Source organism: Phoenix dactylifera, chromosome 14 (genome assembly GCF_009389715.1).
Source record: "Phoenix dactylifera cultivar Barhee BC4 chromosome 14, palm_55x_up_171113_PBpolish2nd_filt_p, whole genome shotgun sequence".
Classification (NCBI taxonomy): domain Eukaryota; kingdom Viridiplantae; phylum Streptophyta; class Magnoliopsida; order Arecales; family Arecaceae; genus Phoenix; species Phoenix dactylifera.
Window position 1 is genome coordinate 781,062 of NC_052405.1, and position 21,536 is coordinate 802,597.

The 21,536-nt window shown below is 41.1% G+C and overlaps 3 protein-coding genes across 3 annotated transcripts; 2 read left to right on the forward strand and 1 right to left on the reverse strand.

The window, feature by feature from the left end:
• The first annotated feature begins 721 nt into the window (after positions 1–721).
• On the forward strand, positions 722–5,765 carry LOC103701389 (aldehyde oxidase GLOX-like). Its single transcript, XM_008783427.3, has one exon. The coding sequence runs from the start codon at positions 978–980 to the stop codon at positions 2,715–2,717; it is 1,740 nt and encodes a 579-aa protein (XP_008781649.3). The 5' UTR covers positions 722–977; the 3' UTR covers positions 2,718–5,765.
• A 107-nt stretch (positions 5,766–5,872) lies between these two features.
• LOC103701265 (uncharacterized protein At4g26450-like) lies at positions 5,873–12,610 on the reverse strand. The gene is made up of 4 exons (XM_008783263.4): positions 10,211–12,610; positions 9,805–9,979; positions 9,579–9,627; positions 5,873–6,242 (listed from the first exon to the last, which is right to left on the reverse strand). Exons 1-4 carry the CDS (start codon positions 12,031–12,033, stop codon positions 6,172–6,174), a joined length of 2,118 nt encoding a protein of 705 aa, XP_008781485.2. The 5' UTR covers positions 12,034–12,610; the 3' UTR covers positions 5,873–6,171.
• A 3,709-nt stretch (positions 12,611–16,319) lies between these two features.
• On the forward strand, positions 16,320–20,326 carry LOC103701264 (3-hydroxyacyl-[acyl-carrier-protein] dehydratase FabZ-like). Its single transcript, XM_008783262.4, has 4 exons — positions 16,320–16,737; positions 16,835–16,895; positions 16,995–17,139; positions 19,778–20,326. The coding sequence occupies exons 1-4, from the start codon at positions 16,470–16,472 to the stop codon at positions 20,027–20,029; spliced, it is 726 nt and encodes a 241-aa protein (XP_008781484.2). The 5' UTR covers positions 16,320–16,469; the 3' UTR covers positions 20,030–20,326.
• Positions 20,327–21,536: the final 1,210 nt, after the last annotated feature.

Here is a 21,536-nt window from a genome sequence, read left to right on the forward strand (position 1 = left end):
AACACGGATAGCATCTCATGGAAATGAATGCAGTTGGATGAAAAACACTACTCATCTAAGATGGCTAGAAAAAATTGGGATCCCCTTTTTGCTACAACGTTATTCGTCCTTGTTTCTTGAGAACCTCCACCCCCGGCCAACTTAAGATGAATTTTGATGGAAGCATGCCAAGTGGCGGCGACAGAGCTAAGCTACATTTGGGATTAGAGACCAGGACTCTAGGTTGGTTGTTGCGTAGGGGGGATGGAGGTCGACACTTTTTCGAGGCATTAGCCATTGGGACGGAGCTCAAGACAGCATAGGAGAGAATTTTCTATACGAGATGTGTTTGGGGCTGGGAGCATATTCTTGATATATGGTGGCTGGTAAGGGAGTGTGATACCTTGCAGGCCATGCATGTATACCGAGAGGCAAACAGGGCTGCTAACTGGATTGCCTCCTACATTGCATATTACTCCAACGAGTTTCTTTGGACCTAGAGTTCTATTGTTCTTCTTTTACTAAGCTGTCTTTTTTATCTTGACACTGCTGGCTATGGTCAGAAATTAGTATGAGCAGCTTATCTATATATATATATATATATATATATATATATATATAAATACTACTCGGTGAGTCAGTGCGGACAAGCATGCAGCTCGAGCTAATTAACCACCGGCACACCCAGCGGCCCAAAAAATCCAACGGCCACAAAAATTGTCAACCATTCCCTTTTCTCCAATTCTCTGCTGCTACTCACCAACCTTGACAAAGCCGCCTTTCTAATTGACCCGACGGTCAAACTCGTCAATGACGTCGATTGTGAAGAAAACGAGCCACATGTCACCTGTGCGCTACTTTCCTTCCTCCATGCATCGAAATCGTCCCATTTTTGTGTGCATTCCTCCTCCCAACTCCTCTCCATCTACTCACTCTCAAGAACCCAAGAAACCCTCTAAAACCCCTCAAACCCACCACCAGGTTAACACCCCAAGAAGATGAGAGCCATGGAGAAAACCATCCCAACTCCGACTGGAACAAGAAGAACCAAAACAAGAACAAGGAACGCCACCGCCACCTTTGTTTTGGCTTCATTTCTTCTTCTGGTCGAGGGAGTGGTGGCGCCGCCGTGGGGCAGCGGCGGGGAGTGGCAGCTTCTCCATGCGAGCATCGGCATCTCGGCAATGCACATGCAGCTGCTCCCCGGCGACAAGGTGGTGATGTTCGACCGCACCGACTTCGGCCCCTCCAACATCTCCCTCCCCGGCGGCCGCTGCCGCTCCGACCCTGCCGACCTCGCCCTCCCTATCGACTGCACCGCCCATTCCGTCCTCCTCGACCTCCCCACCGCCGCCCTCCGCCCCCTCACCCTCCTCTCCGACACATGGTGCTCCTCCGGCGCCCTCCTCCCCAACGGCACCCTCCTCCAGTCCGGCGGCTTCAACGACGGGGACCACTCCATCCGCCTCTTTGATTCCGTCTCCGGCGATCCCCTCGCCGACTGGCAAGAGCTCCCCTCCTACCTCGCCGTCCGCCGCTGGTACGCCTCGGACCAGCTCCTCCCCAACGGCCGTGTCCTCATCGTAGGCGGCCGCCGTCAGTTCTCCTACGAGTTCTTCCCCAGCCAAGAATCCGCCGCCGGCAGTGGTGGCCACGGAGCTCTCTTTCCGTTCCCGTTCTTGGAGGAGACTCGCGACGCCAACGCGGAGAACAACCTGTACCCGTTCCTCCACCTCCTTCCCGATGGCACTCTCTTCGTCTTCGCCAACACCCGCGCCGTCATCCTGGACATCGCCAGCCACCAGGTCCTCCGCCGCCTCCCGCCCATCGCCGACGACGTCCCCCGCAACTACCCTAGCTCCGGGTCCTCCGTCCTCCTCCCCCTCCGCCTGGCACCTGGCGGCACCACCCTCCCACGGCCCGAGGTCCTTATCTGCGGCGGCGCCCCCCGCGGCTCCTACGAGAGCGCCCTCCGCGGCGTCTTCCTCCCCGCCGCCACCACCTGCGGCCGGATCGGCCCTTCCGACCCGAACCCGGCCTGGATCATGGAGACCATGCCGATGCCCCGGGTCATGGGAGACATGGTCCTCCTCCCCACCGGCGACGTCCTCATCGTCAACGGCGCCGCCGCCGGGACCGCCGGTTGGGAGCTCGCCCGCGAACCGGTAATGAACCCGGTTCTCTACAGCCCAGGCGCCTCGGCCGAGCTCCGGTTCACGCTGCTGAACGGGTCGAGCATCCCGCGGTTGTACCACTCGACCGCGCTTCTGGACCCATACGGACGAGTGTTGGTCGGAGGGAGCAACCCGCACGTAGGGTACAACTTCACGAACGTGACGTACCCGACGGAGCTGAGCCTGGAGGCGTTCCACCCGCCGTATCTGGCGTCCGCGGGGCCGCGGGTGGTGGCGGCGGGAGCGCCGGAGGCAGAGGTGGGGTACGGGGAGGTGGTGGCGGTGCGGTTCGAGGTGGTGGCGTACGTGGAGTGGACTGGTACGGGCTCGGTGGAGGTGGTGGCGATGGCGCCGGGATTCGCGACGCACGCGGTGGGGATGAACCAGCGTGCGGTGGTGCTGCCGGTTGGGAGGGTGACGCAGGTGGGGCCCTTCGAGTACGTGGCGGAGGCGGAGGCGCCGCCCTCGCCGGAGGTGGCGCCGCCGGGGTACTACCTCTGGTTCGTGGTGCACGCCGGGCTGCCCAGCCAGGGGGTGTGGGTCCGGATCCGCCCTACCCCGTGACCATCCTGCCTTGTCTTTCGATATTTGCTGTTTTCTTGGATCCTTCTTTGTTCGTTGGATTGAGTTTAGAGGGCTGATAATGAGTTATGTATAACTTGGAATTGGCTGGGCGGATGTCTTATAATGCGTGGAATGGGATGGTTACAAATACTCTTAAACATGAATGTCGCGCAAAGAAATGCCATGAATCCGGCTCACCGAAACGACGCCTCAGAAAAAACAAAAGAAGCATAAAACCTATGCAAATATGTTCTCAAAATTTTAACATTTCCCTATTGATGCCCACCTTGTTTTGTCTCAATTTTATCGCATGCGGCAAGGTTGATTAAATTGTGTTCTTCTACCAATAGTATGATGGTCAAATACTTTCATAAAAGTTGCGAAGATGCGACCGTTGGTTGGTCGCTAGTTTTCATTGAGTTTTACTAGTTGACTTTACAGTGCTACAGCCAAGCTGTTACAGAACCACCGAGTACATCAATGGAAGCTAATGCAGTAGCTTTAGGTGTCATGATCAGATACATGTTTCAGAATGAGAAATAGGATCTGAACTTAATATACTCATCAATAACTGGAATAAGAGCTGCAACGCAAATCAAAGCAAAAAATTACAAATCAACTAACAAAATTAACAAATTGCCATAAGTCCAAAAATCAAGTGGTGCTAAGCTCAAAAAGGATGCGATACCCATCATCTGAAATCTGTCATCAGAATGGCAGCAGATACATCCAGCCACCCAAACAATAGCAGTCAGTGTTTTCTGAAACCAAGTTATTCAGACACTTGATGCATTGAGGAACTTTCAGGTTGGTGTCCAACTGTTTATAGCATGCCTGTCTTGAACTAGCAGCAAAAATATATGTAATAATTCTTTCTTGAAAAAAAGCTGCCCAACCAGATTAATGTTAACTTCTACCATCCCCCATTCATGCATCATATATGTCTTCATTAGTTGGGGACCACAAGTGGAGTCATAATTTGGATGACCTGAACTCTGGATTTCCTGGTTTCTCACGGCATTCCAACATGTATCAAAAAGTAGATCTAAACAACAACAAACTCATTAGCAGGCGAATAATGCTACTGGCTCCTAAAAAAGTTACAGGGAAATCCCCAAAACACCAATCCAATTTATCCCTACTTCAGCATTACATATCATCTACTCACCAAATGCAGTTCATAACTTCTGCAGAGCTTCAAGTATTTGAAGCAAAATATATAAATAACGTCAAGATCGCCAGTTAGACATGAACCATTGCTGCTTCTCTATTTCTCTTGCCACTCAAAACAGCCAGGCCAGGATATATATATATATATTCAGCATCTTGCTCCAAGGAGGTATCTTTCCTACATGCTTTCCTTTCACGTCCACGATACAAACAAGGCAATGATGAACACATAAACAGGTCTCATTTGGTACCAAACATCAATACACTTTCTTCTTAAAGTCAGCACTAAAGCATCACCTAGTCAAACTTAGCATGCTATAATCTAGTGACATCACTTCCACTGTAGATAAATCTAATCAATATCAAACTCATTAACAAGAGAACTGTTGGAACTCATCTTAGAAGAAAAGCTATTAAAGAATTTCGCACAAATCTTTTCACTTCAGAGACAGACACAATGAGGCACAAGCTTGTCTAAAGACCACAAGATGCTGAAAACACTGCTTCAATTCACTTCATGAGAGACGAAAAATAGCAAAATTACTACTGAAACAATCTTGGAAAAGGCAGCAATAACAAAGTGTCAGATGCAAAAGAAACTATGGCTACTTAAAGGATCTCTAGTTAAGTGAATAACATATAGCATCTGAAAAAGATTCTTTCCAGAAGTAGTAATCATGTGCGTATGTTGAAACATAGAAGAAATTAAGTGAGTCCGGTTGCTTGGTGACTTGGATTAAAATCATTTCTCCAACAACATCAGTAATATTATGTGACTTGCTAGTTAATATTGATAACCGTCAAGGATGCTTATTATAGAAGTTTTCACACATCTCGGTCAAAATCTTTTGAATCTAAGAGCCAGGAATGAATGGGAAAAGGAGTCGGAATGAGATCTTCACATTTCCTAAGCTTCTATAGGCTGCACGTTACAATAATTGCAAAAATATACATCTGCTGTAGCCCAAGTGCTATTCTTCAAGCCATGAAGAGTGCGTTGTAGTTTAGATTCAATAGTGCACTATAACCAAGAAAATTAATGGATTTAGGGAGCATGGGAAATAAAGGTAAATATCAACTTTCAATGGGAGCCCAATAAGATGAAAATTAAGGGGATCCATCTCTACAGATATCACAATGAAGTCAACTAGAAATTCATAGGAGTATAATTTTAATAATAAGAAATACTTGATGATGAGATTTGGTTAGAGATTCCATATAGGACTTCCCCTGTTAGTCATTTCAAAATAATGAATCAGACATTTGTAAGAAAAACTATTAAAATCATGAGTTAAACTACTAGTTCAAAAGCAAATCTGGGAGTTTGACTATGCAGTCATAGCTAGTCGGTGTCCATCCAATTTGATAAGGGAAGATGAGAGGTATTTGTGCCATGTAGGTTGCTCAAAACAGATATTTATTGCAAAACAGAAATTTCATGGGAATTTAGTCATCCAAGACAAATTCATCGAGCATTATCCTTGGTTTTAATAAGCTAACCTGATGCTTTTAGAATGACATGTAGGGTAAGTGTGCAACCATGATGGAAGAAGGCACTTCTTCCGGGGAAAAAAAATGTTGTAGGAAAATAAACAGTGAGAGGATCCACATGGTCTACTGGAAGAGCAAGGACCAACTCTTAGTTTAAAAATCAAGAATCGGTTCTTGTTCTTGTAGTGAACTCCTTTGCTAAGATCAGGAAAAGCAAGCAATCAACTCCTCCCCTTATAGACGCACAGAACCACATTACTGGCAGTCAATAATGATACTTAAGCCTATCATGGTCCTTTATTTAGTCTGTATATTTAGATATGTTCATATGGTGATTTATGTGCATGGTGTGCTTGTGCAACATAAAGTGGAGACATATGTATCAAATAAAAGACCAGCTGAAGTTGAAAGAAAATTCAGAAAACAAGATATAAATGAAAAATCATGTAATTCATCTTCATCAACCCACTATTTAATGAACATACCAGTAAATATTAATTCAGCAAATACCAACTTAAATTAATTGGTCAGGGAATAAAAACTTCAATCAAGAAGAAAAAGAAAATGCTATATTTAATGACATGAAGCTTCATGTACTAGACATAAAAAAAGACATTGATCCATGCTTTTGTAATCATATGGCACTTAAATAGTGAAAACAAAAACTACTACAACAACCCAGCAACCAGAAATTATTTATTCTCCTATATTCTATGTCTTTGGTCCAGAAATTGTGAACTGCTGGAAAATGAACAGGCAATATTACATCTAATGACACAACTCAGGAAATGGCTCAAAAGAACTTCTCATAATCCGGAGGTGGCTCATAATCCTGAGGCGGCTGGTCCCAGACCTCCATAAAGCCTGCAAATCACACAAAATGCTATTAGGATAAAGCTCAAAACTTGCAAAGAAACAAATCTACAATCTTTAGACAGAGCTTGTAAAGTGAACCAGACATTTCTCATCTGTCTCAACATCTGTATCCATATCTAGCCAAATAAGGATACAAATTATGATTCAGAACAGGTTCTGGACAAAAATCTGGCAGCACAAAGTTTTGCGTATGTTCAAACATATGAAACATGGACACAAATAGAGGATACGGATATGACACAATACATATATGCCGATATGGTAAATCTCAGAAAAAGAGGATACGATACAGCTAGAAATCAAGAACTATAATGCATTTTATACATTATGCATAACTACATAGAACATATTTGTACATATGTATGCATGTAAACAAGCATCTATAAAAGGATAGTAGGCTACCACAATAACATAGATATATTTTATATGTTAGTATTAGGGGCGGAGCCACACGGGGCTGAGGTAGGGCTTATAAAGCATGGACAAAGATATAGAACATGGATATGACATGACACGGATACACCAACACAGCACACATACGTGCATATATAAGCATGTATTTATTTTATACACACATGCATGCATATACACGGATAAATGAATATGTATTGTTATAAAAAAAGGCATTAATGAAGCATAGTAGACTATCAAAATAGCATTCCATACTTTATCATGTAGCATTAACTTCTACAAGCTCATTATGTCATTATTATATAGACCATAATCTAAACTTTATATTTGAATATTAATAACAATATACTACAAAATTGAGCCTCTCCCTCATTTTTTGGAGGTATTAGGGAAGTATCTAAAGTGTATCTGGGAAATATCCAGTGTTATTTCTAAAATTTTGAAAAATAGGATATGTAACATAAGTATCAACATGTGTCCGAGAAGTAATTGACAAGTGTCAATATCCAATATGGATATGATATGGACAGCATATGTAATTTGAAGTATTTGTGCTTCATAGGGTGGGGCAAGTGTTCCCTAGCTAGGTGAAATTGTGTTTTATCCATGTGGACTTCAAGTTCGTATAACTTGCAATTTGCATGGTTGGCCCCCCTAGATATCTAATCTGTGATTCTTTTGCCCCTCATCTTCTCCTACCATATTTCAGAAACCCATCAATGCAAAACTTTATCTATATTTTAGAAAGCCTATTCAAGCATAATTCCTATCCCTATTAAAAGATCCATAAATGTAAATTTCCTTCTCATATTTCATATATTGCCTTTTTAAAAAAAAATTGAGGGTAGAACAAAATCATAGAACAAGTTAGAGAGAGAGAGAGATGATCATATGTAAGAAGCATAGCACTTTTAGGATTACTATTGTATTTTTCTTTTACTTTTTTCTTGTAATTCTCTTGCATTTTGTGCTTAAAATTTCTACAATTTTTAGTAATTCTGACATCATTTTTTGATTATCAAAGGAATATCTCCCTATTCCAATAGGACCTTATAAAGAATTAGACTTAAAGCTTAAATAGTTGATCCATTAACATTTCGATATAAATCTAAATATCTAATATTTCTGTAAAGAGTTATCCATTAGTGTAAATGTATTATAATTTTTGCCCCCCTAACAAAATTTTTTTGGCTCTACCCTTAACCAGTATCAACTTTTGCAAGCATGTTATTTAGTCATAATTGAATCCATGAGCCCCGATATATACTTTTTGTTATCATAGACTTTTACCTTAAAAGGTTAATATTATTTTAAAAAAAAGAAAATGCCATCCTCATTTTTGGAGGTATTGGCAAAGTATCTCGAGCACATCCGGAAAGTATCCCCAGCTTTTTTTTATTAATTTAAAAAAATAGTATATCTAACACAAATGCCAGACATGTATCCGAGAACTATCCAAAGAGTATTGGTATCCGATACATATTCAATACGAATATGGCATTTGATTTGAAGTATCCATGTTTCATATGTGCAAACCAAATCCTAATAGAATATAAAATCAGAGTAAAATTACAAAAATCTATAAATGTACTAATTATCAATGTTTTAAAATGTGGCGCATAAAGCCACATATATGATTGCATAAAAAATATGCAATCCCTTGATTGCACCGTATTGCCTATATGCGGTCCCCATATGTGGTGATACCATATATGAGCTAGGAAAACAATCGACTTAGTACTATGTCGTCATCCGAGCAGCTCAATTAGCATTGCAATATTGCATACGTGACCAACTTAGCATTACGAAGCCAAATATGTGGCCCACTCTTTTGGGCTAGTGCAAATGAAGCATGTTCAAACTGATGTTCAGGTTAAATGCAGGTTTCAATTATGTTATAACTATCACTGTCAGTATTAAGTACGAAGGACTCGTTTGGTTCATAGGAAGAGGAGAGGGAAAAATATAGTCAGCAGAAAAATGAAGAAAAGCCTCATGTTTGGTTGGAGTAGATGTTCAACCAAATATAAGTCACTCTGAAATTTCTACCGGTTGTAAATTGGGATAATTTTTTTTTCAAATGTGCCTTTAAGCGTTTAGATAGAATGGAGTAGATGTTCGACCAAATATAAGTCACTCTGAAATATGCCACTTTTCTATGGTCAACCAAATATGCAAAAATCATTTTTTCAGAAATCATATTTCTGAGCATCAACTTCCCAGAAAAAACATTCCAATTAGAAAAATTCTTCTCGCGAACCAAATGAGTCCTAGATAGTACGCACTAATTGTTAGTTGTTCCTGCTATTAATATTATTTATTATCAAGCAAAATATTACTATCATAATTATTGTTTTTTATCATACTTAATATATTTTATTTATTTTTAGATATTAAAAAAATACTGTACATATGTGTTGTTCAGTCTCTTGGTTGTCCAAATATCGCGGCCGCTTTTTAAAACACTGCTAATTATAAGAAGGATGCCAAGACACTTCATATCATGTTGTGTTTAACTTTTGTTAGACCTATTTTTTTGACTATATCAATTGGATTCAAGATGACTGTTGAAATAATCCTCTTGAAAAGGCACGGGAAAATAAACTTTGACGTGAACATGGACCACAACTCTGTGTTTTTGCCTTTCACTCTTTAGCAAGTCTATATCTAATTCAACAATTATTCACAGTATAAAGATTTGGATAAATCTAAGGATTTACTTTCTAAATTCTTCTTACACACACATACACATGGAAAAAGCTCTCAATCTAGAAATGATGACTTCTGGTTCCTTGATATAATATAAGCTTTTTTAAAAGCTTGAAGTAAATTGACTTCACAGATCATATAAGTTGGTAAAGCTGCCATTTTTTTAAGAAAATTCACATAACAGCAATTAAACATCAACTGTACCTATATCTCCAAGAGATCCATATATTGAATCATCGACTCCAGGAAACCCCTAGAAGAAGGATAACCAAAAGAAATATTTAGTATTTTTTGATACTGTAATGGCAACATACGTAAGGAAAAAGTTGCAATGCTTATGATGTCCAAGTTATGATAAGATCATTAACTGGCAGATGGAGCATTCAGTTTTGAGACAGAGTCACCATGATAATTAGTAGGTTTATAGTACCTCTGCACCATGAAGACCAATTCCAGCCTGAAGATTATTAAGGTCTGCCTGTGATATATCAGCTCCAAGGTACTCAGTGATCCCAAGACCATAGCCATCCTGAATGACAGGGAGAACATCTGTATGTGCCTGGTGGTTCAAAACATTGTCCAGGGGTGGATATATCATCTCATTCCTGTTTTACAAGCACATTATGGTTTAGTTATGCATATAAATAAGAGCTAGTCTACCAAATGATATAAGTAATATAAAACAACGGTCACTTTTGCAGCACATGAAAACCCAAAATGGGTCCCTTGTTTTATGAAATTAGCTTTCCATAAGTTCATCTATAATGTTTGAAAAGTTCAGAAATGAACTAGCAAGAACATATAAAGCTGTTCTTTTTCATGTTAAAGAAGCTCACTTAGGTTTTGAAGAATCACAGGCATTGGCTTCAACCGGGGAATCAGCATCCAAATCAATTACTGGAATCACTTTGTCAACACCTGAAACTCGGTTGTAGTCATATGCATCATTTGCATTGCTTCCTATTGACAGGCCAAAATTTACGGGAAGTTGCGTGTCAGTTTCCAGAGCAGGCGCAGAAGTATAACTTTGGTTCAAAACAGGATCATCAGCGATCTCAGTTATCTCAGGACATTGCATAAGGTTAAGGTCACAGATTTTAAATGAAGTGGGTTGATTATTCTTCTCTTCTTCCAACTTGACAAGAGGTTCAGCTTCAACCTTCGGAACTAAAGTACCACCATCTGGTTTCGCTTGATCAGCTGCCTCAATCATTTCTTCATCCTGAAGTGGCATCTCAGTAAATGTGCTAGATTGTGTTGCTCTCACATCATGCAGCTGAGAGAATTCATTTTCCTGAGATGCCCTGGATGGAGATGAATTAGCTTGTAATTCACATTCCCCTTTCTCATGAACTTGTTGCGCAAAACTATCTTCATTTTTCACATCCATTGTGACTGTGGAAGTTTCAAAACCTGAAGGGCTTTGAAGGGTTTCACGTTGAGGGTCTACTGATTCCTCCAAGGATTGCATTACAGGAACAAGATCTGCAGATTCTTCCAAGGATTGCACAACAGGAACACCAGATTCAGCAGGTACTTCACATTTCGCACTGTCTATTTGATTTGTGTGTGAATCCTTTGAGGAACTCTCAATTGGAGTTTCTTCAACGACCATGTCAGACCCTCCTCCAGAAACAACTTCAACCTTGTCACTGCCCTCAGCACTAGGAGCTTGATCAGCAACTGGAATTTTATGTAACAGTGATGACCGGGGTCTGGTAGGTACTTTTGCAAAACCACATAATTTTAACAGATTGCTGCCATCTTTGATCACTGGGCCATCTTCGGCACCACAAGGATTCACAGCCACATCCTCCTCCAGCAGAGTCTTCTCCTCCAACTCACCGCTCGCATTGCTCTTAACTTCTCCACTTTCTGAGTTTGAGACCTTCACATCATCCATCCCTTTGTTCATATCCACATATTCCCCCTCTGGCAGCACATCTTTCCTAGTGTTGGAAGAACTTGCCTTCGATCCAGTATCATCAAGCTCTGATCCCGATTCACCGACAACTTCACTTTTTGATGGTGGTTCATCTCCAGCAACCCTCGAGACACTGCTTCCAACTTCATCATACCCACTGCGTCGTTCTCTACGATACCCAGGAGCAAAATCCTCCTCATCTTCCACACTATCAGAATACCCTCTACTTCTATCCATCCATGGCACATTCCTTCCCCTCTCTCTACCCCAATCTGGACCATAACCTCTATTATAATAGCCCATTTTTTTCCTTCCCCTCTTTCTCGACCCCATTCGATCATAGTCATCGTTAAACCTCCTGCGGCCATGGCCGACATCAGGGACTGAGTTCCCAAGCCGAGTAAGGGCCGAAGCCCTGCCATCAGAAAACTGTGGTGGGACGGGGTTTTCTCTGCCCTGCCCTTTGAATTCCTGAAAATTCCCATTTGGCCAACTCCCGGGGAGCATGCTCGGGTGCAGCACGCCCTTGGAGACCAAGTACTCGGCCGCAAGCCGTCCAGCTTCCATGAGGATGTCGAACTTGCGGGAACCGTTGTAGGGCTTCAGGTTGCCGCGGCTGAAGCCGCCACGGCCATGATTCCGGCCGAAGGCCGAAATCCGGCCGGAGGCCACACCGAGCCCCGCAGGACCACCCGGCCGAACTCCGTCCCCGGGGTTTCGATACCTGGGCTGCATTCTTCTTGGCCTCAGTTGCCTCCTTCGAAGCCCTCAAGTTTTTGTTACTGCTTTTAGAAAGAAAGAGATCAACAGGCAAACCCCAACAAGAACCTCAAACCTCAGATCTATTAGCTTGCAGTCCAACTAAAAACTCTAATTCCTGTTGGGAACGGAGGAGACTTAACTTCTTTGAACTCGAATCAGAACCCTAGATTGCTCCCCAAAACCCTAATCCCAGCAAAGAAAGGCACGGAATTTACCAAAAAATATTCCGTCTTTCATACCTGAAATCAGCCACCAGACCCATTTCTCAGATCAAAAACCCCCTCCGAAACCATCCGGAATCCGCACCCAATCCAACTCGCACCAAAACCCTAACCTCTCCAAGAAACGGCAGAAGCACGGATCAAAATTTCGGAAAAACACTCCAAATTCGACTGGAATCCGAAGTTCTTCAGGCAGATTCGATCCTCCAACCGCCTCTAAATCTCATCGATTCTCCGAGCTGGGTCTCAATCTAGGATCTTGGGTCTTGGTCGTTGCGTAAATTGACTCTAAGAGCACGTAGAATTGGAAAACAACTCGATTTTTATTTTTTCTTTTCGGTGTCCTCCTTTTCTGTGGACTTGTTGGGATAGCGTAGCCTTCTCCCAAGGAAAAGGCTAAGTTAAATTGAAACATCTACGTGGCGCGTTATGATTGGTTTCCAGTTTGTAGCGTGCCGGCCGAAATTGATTGCTGGTTCTCAAGCTAGATTTGTTACTTGGATCAGCCCACGCCCAAGGCGGTTGCGAGTTGGACCAAGAAGTAATACGAAGCCCAGCCCAGTAGATTGGATTTGGAATTATTACTTTATTAGTGTCCACAGTTTAATAACATGCACGCCATCCAGTTCATCAATATATATATATATATATATATATATATATATATATATATATAAAAGAAGAATAGCCAATTTCAACAAATAAAATATCCAGAAATTGTTCCCAATTTTCTTTTCTTTTTTTCTCAGTACAATAACGCCGCACATACGGTAGGTGTGAATGCAATCAACAAAATTAAAAAAAAAAAGAGTTGGCAGAAAGGTGGAGAAGCACGTAGTTTTCTCCGAGAAAACTTTCAAAGTGATAAGCTAAGTGGGAGGTAACTCCATCAGCAGCATTGTTTGTCCCCCGGTAGACATGAGTAGTTCGAAAAGAGTTGCACTCTTTCAAGAGTTTGCACATATCATGGAACAACATCATCCCAAATTTATCAAAGATAATTTGCAACTTGATCAATTATAAAAACTATATAAGTGTGGGAATAAACCAAAAAAAAAAATTCATTATCAACAAAATGTCCATATCCATAATACCCTTATAATATTTGAAAACTTTAACTAATCTTGTAATATCCTTATTAAAAAGCATCCTTTGTTCTCCAAATATCTTTACTCCAAAGTTTATACAAGCGTGCCAACATAGATCTCTCTCTCTCTCTCTCTCTCTCTCTCTCTCTCTCTCTCTCTCTCTCTCTCTCTCGATAAAACTATTCTTGTAGTACCCCTACCAAACAACTCTATATGCTTTCAAAAAATCGCTATGCTAAAGACTATATAAATGTATCATTATGCATCTCGAAATTTGACTCTCAATAAATAGGATCTTAATCGATCAGACTTCTAATTGGCAGCAAGATAAAATTGAAGTCTCCGGGTAAAAGGAGAACCATAAGATTTTAGATTTGTAGGCTTATCATCGCAGCTATAAGTTATAAATTTCAATTTTTCGCCAATAGAATGGTTTTTCGGCTTTTGGACATCTATTTTTCTCATGTAGATGTGCATGGTTTGCCATGGAGATATTGGATTTCTATTTGCATCTATATTATTTTTTTCAAATAAATTAGACTAAACCTTCACTTGGTTCACTAACTATTTTGAGCCAGGCCGGGTCTTAGCCTAATGATGGGTTAAGATACCTAACTATGCCATTTAATTTGGCATCCTAACTATCATATGGACCTCTCTACTCTAAATTGATCCATTTTCAAGAACCAAGTAATTCTCCTTAAAGATTGGAAGATCATTTAAGATAAGTGTTAACTTTATCTTGTACTGGATTCACTTATTTCTGTGGGAAGAACAGATAATTTGGAGAAAAATGAGAAAGGATTTTGATGATTTGGATGCATCTAAAACTTCTTATCAATTTTGGAAAGTTACCATTGGCTGAATCTTTTCCATTGGATACTTCAGTCTAGTGAACATCCATATAAACAGAAGCATTTGCCGAGGAGATTTCCATGACATCTCACCCCTGTTATTAGCCATTTCATGGCTCAACTTTTCCTCGGTGCATGAAATTTTTTCATCTAGAATCCTGATTAAATTTCATTCTCCATCCACAAGTCAGGCCCTCGGAGGAGAAAAAACTTGAGAATCGTCATTACCATAAGATGCAACATGAATTAGTAAGCTATATCACTATTCCATGTCCCATTCCCTAATGTTACTAAGATTGCTATCGGTGCTAGAGCCTCCTATGTAACATACACTAAGTCTTGATCGTTTAAGGGCCGTAGAGCAATAAATTTTCATTCTCTCCTCGAAAAAAGCTTGGTGTTTTCTTTCATATTTGCTGAGACATGTTCATTTGTAGTCGGCTACATTTTATACTCTAGATTTATTTAACAAGCAGCCTCAATCCAAATGGGAAGGGACCATGCCACTTTAACGAAATTAAGGGTTTTCTCTTTATATCTATCTCATATTCTATTAGTCGAAAATTATCACAAAGCTTTTCCACATCCAGAGTTTCAATTGCTTCATTAATTCTTTTGGTAAGAAAGAGATCAAACAATCAATATAAGATCTTTGATGACAAAAAAAAAACACAAACATGCTCCCTACAAGTAGAGTAAGTCAACTGACCAGTCCGTAGGAATACTCATTTGGCTCATGGAACATTCATCTCGATGTTCATTTTCTTCTTCCTCCAATTCATCCTTTTTTGCAATCTTCAATCCCTTACAAATCTCTTCTCACACTAGAAAGGCAAACAACCGCTCTCGACGAAGAAAATAAAATGAAGAAAGGAATAGGAGTCAAGGTGTTTATAATTTTATGCATCTTCGAAGACGTAAAACAACTCAAGTACTAGAAAACCAGACCTAGAGTAGTCAAATATACCAACCAAAGGTAAGGGCCTCAAATTTCTTCTTCATTAAATAGCCCATTGTTTATGCCATTTTTGGAATGCTTAGATTCGAAATGCTATATAAAGTATACAAAGTATTGGACATGGTTACTTTTTATAGGTAGAGTCCAAAATCTCATAATTGGGCTGGCTCTCATGCTAAGATTGTACTCTTAGTCACTAGACTGAGCTTTGGTCAAGCATCCGACCCGGCACAGTTTTGGCACCACAAACTCCAAGGCTGCTAACGCCAGGAGGCCTCTCTATCGCTTGTTTGTTATAGACTTATAGTGGAGAGTAGAGCTGATCACGGGCCTTTCAGCCCGGCCTGAAATTTTTTGGGCTTGGGCATTAAAAAAGGCTCATGGGTCGGGCCTGGGCAGAAAAAGCGGTCCGACCAAAAAAATCGGACCGGGCCTGGTCGGGCCATTCTGGCCCATTTCTAGATTTCAAACAAAGAAAAAAACGGGCATGTTGTATCGGGCCTATCGGGTCGGGCCGAGCTAGACATGCCTATAACCAGATTTATAAAGTCGGGACGGGCCTGGAAAAAAATTTAAGCCCGACAGTCGGGCCGGCCGAGCCTGGGCAAGACCATCGGGCCTAATTTCTGCTGTAGAGCCCGACCCGACTCGGATTTTGATCAGCTCTAGACTCAAGAGTACCGGTAGGGCCACTGAGGTGGTAGCTTAGTGAAACAGGACCTTACTTCCAACCAAGTGGTTCCGAGTTCGAAACGCATGAGCGTCGATTAAATTATGGAGACCGGATGCTCTCTGCTTAGATATGAAGTTTGGGAGGGTTATTGGTCCGTTGGTAGCCTCGGTGGTGCCAGATGTGACGTACTCATACGGAGAGTTCGTGCCGGAGCCCAAAGGAATCATCGAGCTGGGCCCACAGATAGAAAGGGTATGAGTAAAACCGGCCGAAGTGCCCAACACATGGTCATTTCTGCCCGCATCGAACATTCTCCTGATGGGGTGGGAGCTCAGTGGGGACTGCTATGCGGAGGTGGACTTATCCCTTCTTCCTCCTTCCCTTTCTCTTGAATAAAAAAAAAAGAAAAAAAAAAAAAAAAGGAAGAAGCACCGGTAGGACGGACAGTGTGTCAATTATATACACCAAAACGGACGGCCTCTTCTCGCTCTCTCCGCCCCCTCCCATCTCAAGTCCCCACCCATAAAACCCCCTCTCCGGCCTCCACCGCCTCTCGCCGAAGCCCCGACTTGTTTTTTTTTCCTCCCCTCGCCCCCCTTCTCTCTCTTCTTCGAAATGGAAGCCTCCGCGATGGCGAGATCGCTCCTCTCTGCGCCTCCGCTTCACTCCAATCCGTCCCTCTCTCGCCATGGCTCCAATCCGGACCTCCTCTCCTTTCCTTCCCCCAAATCTCAGCCAAGGAATGCTCTTCCTCCTGTTCTATCGCTCTCAAACCCTAAATCCCCCGCTCGGACGCTCGGAATGGAGAGGCGGAGCCACTTGCCGACTCGCTGCTCCGTCGATAGCGCGGTGAAGACGGAAGAAGAAGTCCCGATCGAGAAGAGTAAGTCCCATTTTGGTTCTTTTCCTCTCAGATCACCGATTTATAGCTTGTTTGGACTGATTTAATTGCCTTTTCTTATAAAAATGTGATCTTGAAGGGTTTCCGCCTTTTCCGACGGTTTTGGACATCAACCAGATCCGTGATATTTTGCCACATCGGTGGGTTTCTCTGGTCAAGCGGCGATCTTGATTTCAATAGATTTGGGTTACGCCGTGGATGGATTAAATTTTTCCCCCGTTTTTTTGTTTGGGTTTTAGGTTCCCGTTTCTTCTAGTGGATAGAGTGGTCGAGTACCAGGCTGGAGTTACTGCTGTTGGCATCAAGAATGTCACGATCAATGATAACTTCTTTCCTGGTCACTTCCCGGAGCGCCCAATAATGCCAGGTGTTCTCATGGTTGAGGTATAATTTTGTAACCTTTTTGTTCGCTCCGTTATTTTGCGTTTCAATTATTTTTGGGAGTTATGCTACTGTGATGGTCGACAAGAAACATGGTTATTTTATTGTTATCCAATTACACCTTATGAATATAAAGCAGTAATTAATATGATAATTTTTGTTAATCCATGATGCTTTATTAAAGGGTTCATGTCGCATCTACTGATTGTTCATTGCTTGGTCATTTACCAAACAATTTAGTAGTAGTGCTAACTATTTACCTCTTACATTTCTACGCATGGTGAATTCTTCGCAACTTAGACCTGCTTAACAGCTCTCTAGAATGCACACACAGTAAGCTTGACCGATTTTTACTCTCTATCTTAATATTCTTAAAGTTATCAGGGAGCATGCTTTAGAATTTTCCTTTCACACTTGACTTGAGAACTTACAGACATCTGGTTTCAGATTTTGTCAATTTTATCCATCATGCCACCAAGATTGCGCTGTGTCTCAAAACTTACTTCATCCATGCATGTTAGAGGCAAATATTCAATTTATTCATCAAAGAGGCTCATCCAATGTGGCTTCTTTGTTACAATGATTTTAAGCCTGAAACCAGATCATTGAGTCTCAGTTGATACAGGTGGTTTTATTTATATTTAATTTTCAATTCTTCTTCTTCTTCTTCTTCTTTTTTCCTGGAATCGAGTAATATGCTGGTGCTCATCTGACAAGTTCAACGTTGAAAAGGCATTTTATTTATATTTGTATATACTGACCTTCCTTTGCCCTATGTGAAGCCATACTCATCCCATAGTTTAAGTCTATGTTTTTCCTTCCTTGCTAGACAAGGTCTGAGATATTTTCAAGGGCCAATGCTTATTTTATGCAGACTTGGGTATGGGTATCAAATGTAGGTGCATGTTGACATGTTGGATATTTCTATTCTACAGAAATTCTTCTTGCAAACCCATACCCAAGTGTCAAGCCACGTTGTTTGTATTGGCAGAACTATTTGGGTAACCCAGAGGTCTAGAAAACATAGACTACTATCAGCCTCATTTGGAGAATATTAGATAACTTTATTAAGTGCACGTGTCTCAACGTCTGGTCAATCCTTCTATAACCTGTATAGTTTGTTTTAAGTATTACATTCATGTATTTTATTTCATGTAAGATTTCAGACCGTTTCTGACCTTTTTTTTGGTATGCGAATATTAGGGCTTTTTGTCTCAGTATCCGACTCTATACTGGCAGCTTACTGGTATGGGTTGGGTTGGTATGGTACACCCTTATATTGACACATAGGATGTTGCTGGAGGTGTGATAACAGCTGTACCATGTGTCTGTACAAAACCTTATTGAGCCCTACACCATACAAATATCTTATTGAGTTGATTTGGTAGGCCAAGGGAGTATAGAAAACCTTGATGAATATCTCGAAACTTCCTAGTGCCAATCCTTTTTTATTCATTTGACTCTTGTGTCAATAGTGACTTTGCAAAGGAACCAGTTAGGAGGCACTCTAGTCATTACTGTCCTTTTGAAGATAATAACAAAGTTCCTTGCATACTCTTCATGAGGTATCATTTGAAATTTTGCTGTCCTGTTTCCAGCTCCTAAGTTCCCAGCTTGAAACATATATAGGATAACTCGTGGTCTTAGCGCATCCCATTAAACTAAGCAAGAAGACAATAATAGTTTTGGAGCAGACTGTTTCCTATAAATAGTGTCAATGATTTTCTCAGTTAGGCTGTTTTCAGCTTGGATCATAAAAGAGGATTCATTTTAAAGAAACCCATTGGAAGTAGTTCTAGTAAATGTTAAATCAGGTACTCAAAATCTACAGTTAAGTTATTTTGTGTTTAGGTTCAATTTAAACTGAGCAATAATGTATGGTCACAGTGAAGGAACCAAATCTGAATTCGTATGCAAATTTCTGCCCAAATGAGCTTCATGCTTGGCAACTTGTCATAGCCGATGCACACAGCACCTGCTGCAAATGGTCTCTTGGATAGATGATGCAGAATGTATTAGTTTAGTAGCATATTGTTTCAACCATGTTTATTTGGTGATGCTAATACAAATACTATGAGCTGAAAACTAAAATCTTCATTGTTCCATACATTAGGTACTCTTTGCTGCCATGACTTCTCAAAGCTTTGATTGTCTGTCGTAGAAGTGCTTAGACTTTGATTTCTTGGCTTGAGCATCACTATGATGATGTACCTGGAAACTAGACAATGCTAGTTTGAAAATCAATATGATCTTAATCAGGAATCGTTAAGCCAAGCCTTTTCATCTGCTGAAGCACTGCAGATCATGTAATCTAACATTGCTATAGCCACATGGTACTTTTGAGTCCCGTGTGAAATAGGTTCATTTAATGTTCCACTGTGTACAAGTTCCCCACAGAAAGGAAAATGTTTCATTTTATATATTTGGTGTTTGTGAAACACATACGTTCAAGGAAAGGCCATCCTAATGATTGACTCTATAAAAGGGTAAAAGTCCGATGGTATTTTCTCTGAGTGCCATGTGCTTGCAGTTTGTTTGGATGTTACCTGCAATTCTGTCATCACCATAACCTTGTTTCTAGCTGAGACAGCGCTGTACATTTTGTGTACTTTTGATAAATAATGATGGAGGTGCCTTGCAGGCCATGGCCCAAGTTGGTGGTCTAGTAATGCTGCAACCCGAAGTGGGTGGCTCTCGTGACAATTTCTTCTTTGCCGGGATCGACAAAGTGAGGTTTCGGAAGCCTGTGATCGCAGGGGACACCTTAGTTATGAGGATGACACTGGTCAAACTGCAAAAACGCTTTGGGATAGCGAAGATGGAAGGGAAGGCATATGTTGGTGGTGATTTGGTATGCGAGGGTGAATTTCTGATGGCCACTGGAAGCGAATGATGCATGCATGAGGCAATGATTTACATATGATCTGCCTTACATCTTTCTGAGCTATAAAAGAGTTGTTTTAATTGTGTTATAATCAAATTTCTTTGCTGCTTCTGGTCTGCATCGATTACTGTCTGATGTATGTTAGGCTTATTCTTCAGAATAACCTAGTTGTCAATTGTAATCCATCACGACTGTGACTTTTCCTGGATGGTCTGCTTTGGCCAAGTCTTCCTTACTATAGGTATCTGAGAATGTTCAAAATTTGCAAATCTTCTTGCAATGGTCCCATTGATATTTATCTTGCAACTTTGAATGTTAATCTGAACAAATTTCTCCAGAAGTTACCATTCCAAATTCCACTGTAAAGCCAGAATTTATATCTTGCATGCCCTAAGCGTTGGTCATTCATTGCCTCGGCGCAATGGTAAGATTGTTTGATTAAGATATGAAAGTCATAGGTTAGAAACACAGAAACATCTTTTCCGCACATATGGTAAGGTGTGAACATTTGGCCTTCTCCAAACCATGTAATGGTGGGAGCCTCCTGCATTGAGACCGTCCTTTTTTTTTGGCTATTCTTTCCCTGTAAAGATCATTTTAGCACGGTATTGCATTCTGATTTTGTTAGTATATGTATTGGTGTCAAAGCATTTGTGAAAATTAACTTGTTATTTCTCAGCCAAATTTGCCAATTGATTTGGCTAATGTAATTCTTTATGATGGATGTGGTTATCATATATTCTCTAAAGCCTCTTTGGTTTCCCAGCAATATTTTCTGTAAAATTTCTTGTATATATTGGGAATTGCTCTTGAAGCATTGTGTGGATGCGTTACAAGCAGCATTCTCGAGTCTCCTTCCTCACCAAATCTTTGTCACAGAGACTGCAATTTATTTAACAGAAGAAAATCCTCGGATTGCAAGGTCAGCAGCCTTCTGATTCTTCCTGTTCCCTTAACCTTCAGCATCTATTGTTTCTTTCAGACCCAGGTATATGTTTACAGATATTTATATCTGAATCTCTTACAAGACCATCGATGATAGGCCTCGATGACTATTATCAGTCATATAAGAGGTTATTCAGTAACAGGTTTATTTCCACCTCAATTTATTCTCACAGGTTTTATTTTCTTATTTAGAAAAAGAGAATCAGTATTCCCACCTGTACAACTATTCCAGATCAAAGATATTACATGAACAATGGCATGTTTAATTGAGAAAAATTCCTGCTATGGTAATAAGTAGAAAACAGATTGGTTTATCTGCTCTGCAGAATTGGTTTGCTCACTTGAACTTGCAAAGCAATGAGCTAGAGGTTAGGGATGAAAAGCTCAGGCATTGACAACAGTTTAACCATAAAATAGCCATTTCTTTTGTAAGTCCTCTCAAACAAACAGTGCATCCAAGATTCTCACCTTTGTCACTTAAGCAGTCAAATAGCATCAGTTTTCTGAAAGCCATACACTTGTTTCATCACCTCAATATGATGGTAATCCTCATAAATTATCTATTTAAATG

Excerpts from the sequence above, each read along its gene's own strand:
- LOC103701264 (XM_008783262.4), top strand. The coding sequence starts at position 16,470 with ATGGAAGCCTCCGCGATGGCGAGATCGCTCCTCTCTGCGCCTCCGCTT. Across the intron at positions 16,896-16,994 it reads CGTGATATTTTGCCACATCG|GTTCCCGTTTCTTCTAGTGG; the intron begins GTGGGTTTCTCT and ends TTTGGGTTTTAG. Across the intron at positions 17,140-19,777 it reads CAGGTGTTCTCATGGTTGAG|GCCATGGCCCAAGTTGGTGG; the intron begins GTATAATTTTGT and ends GGTGCCTTGCAG.
- LOC103701389 (XM_008783427.3), top strand. The coding sequence starts at position 978 with ATGAGAGCCATGGAGAAAACCATCCCAACTCCGACTGGAACAAGAAGA.
- LOC103701265 (XM_008783263.4), bottom strand. The coding sequence starts at position 12,033 with ATGCAGCCCAGGTATCGAAACCCCGGGGACGGAGTTCGGCCGGGTGGT. Across the intron at positions 9,628-9,804 it reads TTGGTCTTCATGGTGCAGAG|GGGTTTCCTGGAGTCGATGA; the intron begins GTACTATAAACC and ends TCCTTCTTCTAG. Across the intron at positions 6,243-9,578 it reads TGGATCTCTTGGAGATATAG|GCTTTATGGAGGTCTGGGAC; the intron begins GTACAGTTGATG and ends TGTGATTTGCAG.